Genomic DNA, 6,000 nt, shown 5'->3' with positions numbered 1-6,000 from the left:
GACTATCAGGTCTACAAGGGCAATGGATAAAACTCAATATATTATTTCACTTAGGGCACATTTAAAGGAGGGAGAGGTGGGAAGAAAATGGAGGAGGCAATAGGAAATAGAAAATGAGTTCTGTCTCTTCCCTGTAGCCATAAGAGTCAAGTGATTTTACTCAGTTGTTAAGAAAAGATCAACTGTCCTGGATGTAAAGGCCCCATGTACAGAGGAACACCTCTTCCCACATCCATACAATTATCCTCCATACTTTCCTGCCTAAGAAATTCAGAGTTATATCAAAGTCACTGAACCTGGAGATGCTTCCTTCACAGCCCCCCATCTGACCAGCAGTCACCAATATGATGGAGTGTTCACAATCAAGGAGCATAGTTAGCAGAATGTGAGACCAGGCAGCAGAAGAAAGGCAAGAGGAACAGTGATGAAGAGTGGGGAGGGGCAGTCAGACATAAAGATTCCAAGGCTGAGAAGGAGGAGAACAGAGAGAGCTGAGACACGGAGGTGAAGGAGAGTGAGAGGTCACCAAAGAGCAAGAAAATGGTTACCAAATATTCTTTCCTCCAATTAAAGTCACTTGTTTTTCTTTCAATGTAAATAATACACATTCTTATTCACCATAGCTGTAAGTTTAAGGCCAGGCACTGCCCTTGCTACAGTCCTAGGATACATGCTATATCATGGCCAAGTTCCAGCATCTGCTTCCAGAAGTCACACACCATTCACTGTCATTCTCGTTTCTTTGTAGTTACCCTTTTCATACTGCACAACTATTACAAAGTGAACTGAGGATACAGCTTAAAACAGAAACACAGCCTCAACCCTGAAGTCTCCATATCTTAGCTTGAGGGAAATACCACATAGCCCCAGGCTCCAAGTCCACCGTTCTGATCTCAGGGTCACCTCAGTCCCTGACACTTCTTTCCTTGCTAATTCCACAATAAAGATTTGCAGGGCTAACTAAAGCACTAACAGGAAAAGGCTATAAAAAGGAAGGCACAGGGTCAAGGCGATTAAGAGCAGTCTCCTGAGCTGACCTTTTTACTCATCACAACTTCTGTCCAGCCCTACAAAAAATATTCATTTCTTATTCATTTAAAAAAATTTTTTTCTTGGTCACTCATTTTTAGTTATCACAATTATCTATCTGAAAAATGAATATTGGGTAGATAAGCAGCAACAGGTCATGGTGTTCGGGAAGATAAAGTTTATCAGATATCTTAGCAAGGTCACAATTCAGAAATGAATGCTTTTGCCTTTGTGGAATAAAACATCATCTGTATAAAAATGATTTTGTGGCTCTGTCAAACTACCTTCTACTTGCACAAATAAAAACCAATCACAGAGAGAATTCAAAGGCAGCAAGAACACCAGGGCACCGCTCCCAGTGAGCATGGACCCTCTGGCCCTACCGAGAGGCTTCTTGACCAACCACCTCAAGGATAATGTGACATAAGCAAGCATAAGCAAGTAGATGAAGCTCCTTGAGAGTAAAGGAAATTGATTTTCATTAACTATGCATTGGCAGAGAACTTAGAAACTCAAGGATATGATAAAATATAACCAGAAGCAATTCTGCCACTATTAATAACTAAATCGAAGATTAGCCTAAAATTATCCACAAAGAGATGAATACTCAAGTTCAATAGGTAAATACTGTGTGACAATTGACCAATTTGGGTTTCATCATAAAAGACATGCTCATTCTAGAAAAAAAGTAAATTATAAAATCTGAGAGCAAAGAATAAAAGGGTAAAATTCTAAATTAAATAACAAGTGACTAAACAGCAAATGACAGCAAAAAATAAACTAGGTATCAACTAACAACAATATTTACAGATCAAGAAAAAAGTTATAGCAGTAACCACAGAATTTATGAAAAAGATAACTAAACCAAAGATTTTATTCAGAAACAAGTAATAAAATGGGCTAAAATGCTCTGATAAAAAAACTGATAAGAACCCAACAGATTGAGACAATCAGTTATACTGTAACCTCAGTCTTTACTTGGTTGTACTAACTCTAAGATTTTATTAGTACAGAAAATAGCAATGAAACAACCATTATACTGCACTGTTTTTCAGTCTACATAAAGATTAAGATATAGCAGGGGGCAAATTAATGTTTAACACAATCAGTTCTGGTGGAAACTTACCATAGGCAGGATTTCTTCGGCGTATAAATGGGCTAAAAACATGTTTTGGAATGGAGACAATCTATTTGGCTTTATTTATGATGCCAAGTTATCAATAAATAACTGATTAGTTAGAGGTAGAGACATATTCATTCTGATTGTCTTCAGGAACGCAAACACAGTTTCTTCGTGTTTGCTTAAAGGAGTATACTTTGCAGTGTGTCCCAATGATATCAAACTGGACTTCTCAATTCACCACAGCAAATTACTTATCTATTCATTCAAGCTATACATTCATTACTGTATTCTGCTTCTCAATAGTGATTTTACGTTTTATATAAAAGATAACTGCAGTTTGTTAAAAAGAAAATAAAAATAAAAAGGTAAATCATAGAAATGCACCTTTTCATCACTAAAATTTTACTAAACAATCTCATCAAATTTCAGTAGAATTTGTCTTTCCATATCGTAGTCGTTTAATGTCGATGAAAACAATAACTTAAGAATTAAAATGTTTTTTCTTTTAGCCTGACAAGGAAATATTATAAACATAATTTCTAAACAGAGAAAATGAGGTGCAAGTGGCAGTGCTTTCTACACTTCATTTTTAAAAGTAAAAACAGTACGAATCATCATTTTGATTTCAGTAAGCCAATACTTAAAACTTAATTTATTAATCAATTTTGAAGTCTGAAACCAAAACGATCCTTTAACAGTACTGGCTAAAAGACTAGTCGATTCTAAAAAAATCTCAATGTAAAATTTTGACCAAATTAGGGTGGTTCTCTCTGTTACCATGGTACCAGAGTCCATATTTTTGTTGGGTTTCAATTTGCCATAACAACCAAGGATCGGATTACATGTAAACAGAAGTATAAAAAGGCTTGATGAAATCAAATATGGAAGATTAAGCATTTTCAAAGTCTGGGTTATAATTCTTGCTGCAACACAAGTTCTACTGCATAATTAATTTACAATGACCTAAAGCTTTTCAGCAACAAAATTATATTTAAAAAATATATCATCATCCCTATATGTAACATCATCTGTAGATATCACAATCACATAAGCCTTTGATTAACTTAGGAAAGCATAACTTTTCCCTGAAAAACTTTAAAGAGTGATCATATTTCAATCACAGCTGTCCTGAACTAACTCATAATCAGTAGTGACTATATTTTGTCACTTCTTTATTCTAACGGGGGTAGAAATAGTGACAATACTTTTTTGAAAAGAGGCTAGAGAACCTGACTCCATTTCGTGACATAATGGACTTTTTTTAACAACTACTGGATTTTTATATTGCTTCTAGTTGTAAGGCATCCATTGTACAGGTGAAACAGTTGAGAGGGAACAAACTGCCAGACCTGCCAAATCTGCCAAAACTACTTTTGTTCCATAGAATTTTGATCCCTTCTAAATTAATAATGGCATACAAACTTAGCTATGAAAAATTCAGTCCTTATAAATGAAAACAAACATAATAAACCTACAGAAGGTTTACAAGTAACTTCATTTGCTTTTAAATATTCAAGTGTAATGCTTCTGTAGAAGATTAAAACATACATTTCAACTTTATCAGATATGCCAATTTCCATTTGTACCTAACCTGCCATTAGTACGTAGATTCACTGTGCTGTCAAATAAATAGCCCAGCTAATCATGGAGAGAGGTGAAGGTGTCAGTGGAAGAAGAGCATGGATACCACGGCATTTATCCAGTCTGAGACCCGTTTTCACATCCCTGAAGTAAGAATGGCCACTTTGTTCTACACTAAAGCAGCACTGTCTGTGCAGAGTTACTTCATATCCATAACATTTTACTACCCAAGTTACCAATTCAAAAGTTAAAAAAAGAGAGAGACCAAATCCATGTACCCGTGATCCTTTGTATCCTAAAATATTCTTAGTTTTAACCAAGAATTACATTGGAATGAATTGAAAACATCTTTTAAAGTAATGTTAAGTATATTCTTATTTTTTACATAGATTATTTAATATTGCTTGTGGACATAATTTAATCAGTAATATATCATAATATCAACCACTATGGTGATCTAGAATCAGATTCTGGCTACAAAGGGAGCTTAATTATTAAGCAACACCTTCCTAAAAAGCTTCTATAGTTCTGACTGGTAAGAAAAACAAACAAAAAAAGAGCATCTCTCATTGAAATAACACTGAAGCTCAAGCTCGGGCCCCCTTCTTTGTGTTCAACATAATTAACTCTTCAGAATAAAATAAAGAAACATTAAGACACATTAATAAATTACAGTCATCTTCAAGAAAACTTGATGGGTAACTCTGGTGTTACAGTCGTATATCTTGGATCCAATCTAGGGATAAAATCCTGAAAGTGTTTAGATGCACCAGTACCAAAAACATCAAGGGGTTTTCGGTTCATGACAGCAAATCTGTAAAACAGAGGACATAGTGAACATGTATTTAATGAAGTTTATAAAATATGGTGACTCACTCTATTTGACTTATCTTTCATGGGATGAGAAAACAGAAAAGGCTGACATGGCAAAAGACTCAATGGCAGATTCAAAAGTCACTTTGAGACTCTTCTACATGATTCAATGTTTCATATTTTCTTTAAAGAGATAGTAATCCCTTGACCTGAAAACTCAGAGATGATCATCATTATTTTAAACTCTTTCCAACAGTGTCAAATAGAAAAATACTTCATCACAATTTTTCTGATGAATGAAATCATAAGAAACATGAGCTAATATTTACCAATGAGGCAAAGGTATTAAATGTAATTTCTCTCATAATCAACATTTTAATGTCTCACAAGCAACAGAAAACACAAATATTGAATGATTAAAAGGCCTATAGGTTTTCAAATTTCTAATAGACACAACACTGTAAAAACACACCCTCATTTTGTCCATCACCTAACCTAGGAGTTATAAAATTTTTAAAAGACATATATTTAGCTAATGTGCAGGATGGACATTCTGTATCTCTGTGCCTGATCACAAGCATTCTCTCTCTGGAGAAGACAACAGAGTGAAATTAGGTTTGAGTCATTGGCCAGTATCATTATACCAAGAACCTTTTTAGTTCCTTTCTGAAGTGAGTCCCTCTCAAAAATAATCAACGGATTAAATTTATTAATGTACAAAAAACTAAATGACAAAAAAAGAATAAACAATTATATAATAATAATATAAAAGATACATAGTGTCATGGCTAAGAAGAATTCTGATGCCAGACTGCCTGGCTCATATCCCAGCCCCATCGTTTACTAGCTGTGTGAATCTAGAAAGCTAGCTAACATCTCTGTGCAGCTCAGATTCCTCATATGTAAAGCTGGGATGTTAACATTACCTATCTCATAAGTTATTTTAAGGATTAAACACATATGTATACATATAGGTGTTGTGTATGTATATATATGTGTGTTAGCTTAAATCACATAGGGTTTAAGCATATGGGACACAGTAAGCACTATACACTACTATTAATGATAGTGATAAAAATAGCAGATAGTTTGTTGAATTTCAGTACTAAGTGCTAAGTACTACTCGAAATATGTCGATTTTCCCACAACCAGACAAAGTATGTATTATTGTTTCATGGTAGAGAGGCTCGTGAGGCTAATGACACAGGCAAAGGTATCAAAGCTGAAGTCAAATCTAGGTCTGTCCTTCTCCAAAGCCTCTGAGCCAAAGACTCCATGGTCTATGTATTAAGTCGAGCTGCCTCCCAAAGAATTAGATTAGGATCAAGAATTGCTAACAATAAAGAGCATGACAATGAAAGCAAAGGAGAGTATGCTTATAACATCAGGGAAAAAAATAAGATTATCTTTCCAAAAGGAAAATCAGTTAATTTTAGGGCATGATTTCTAATGAA

The 6,000-nt window shown here is 34.7% G+C and overlaps 1 protein-coding gene across 7 annotated transcripts in view; it reads right to left on the bottom strand.

Annotated features, from left to right (window-relative positions):
- Positions 1-1,885: 1,885 nt before the first annotated feature.
- The window catches only part of TMEM135 (transmembrane protein 135), a 256,996-nt gene continuing 252,881 nt past the window's right edge, over positions 1,886-6,000 (bottom strand). For all 7 annotated transcript variants that reach the window (XM_039848281.1, XM_039848280.1, XM_039848279.1 and 4 more), the window contains one exon: positions 1,886-4,547. In XM_039848281.1, coding sequence (XP_039704215.1) covers positions 4,415-4,547 — 133 coding nt within the window. In that variant the 3' untranslated portion in view covers positions 1,886-4,414. The remainder of the gene's footprint in view (positions 4,548-6,000) is intronic.

The sequence above is a fragment of the Pteropus medius genome, unplaced genomic scaffold (assembly GCF_902729225.1).
Source record: "Pteropus medius unplaced genomic scaffold, Ma_sr-lr_union100, whole genome shotgun sequence".
In the NCBI taxonomy this organism is placed as follows: domain Eukaryota; kingdom Metazoa; phylum Chordata; class Mammalia; order Chiroptera; family Pteropodidae; genus Pteropus; species Pteropus medius.
The sequence above is the reverse complement of the archived record's forward strand: the minus strand, read 5'-3'. Positions and strand labels throughout refer to the sequence as shown.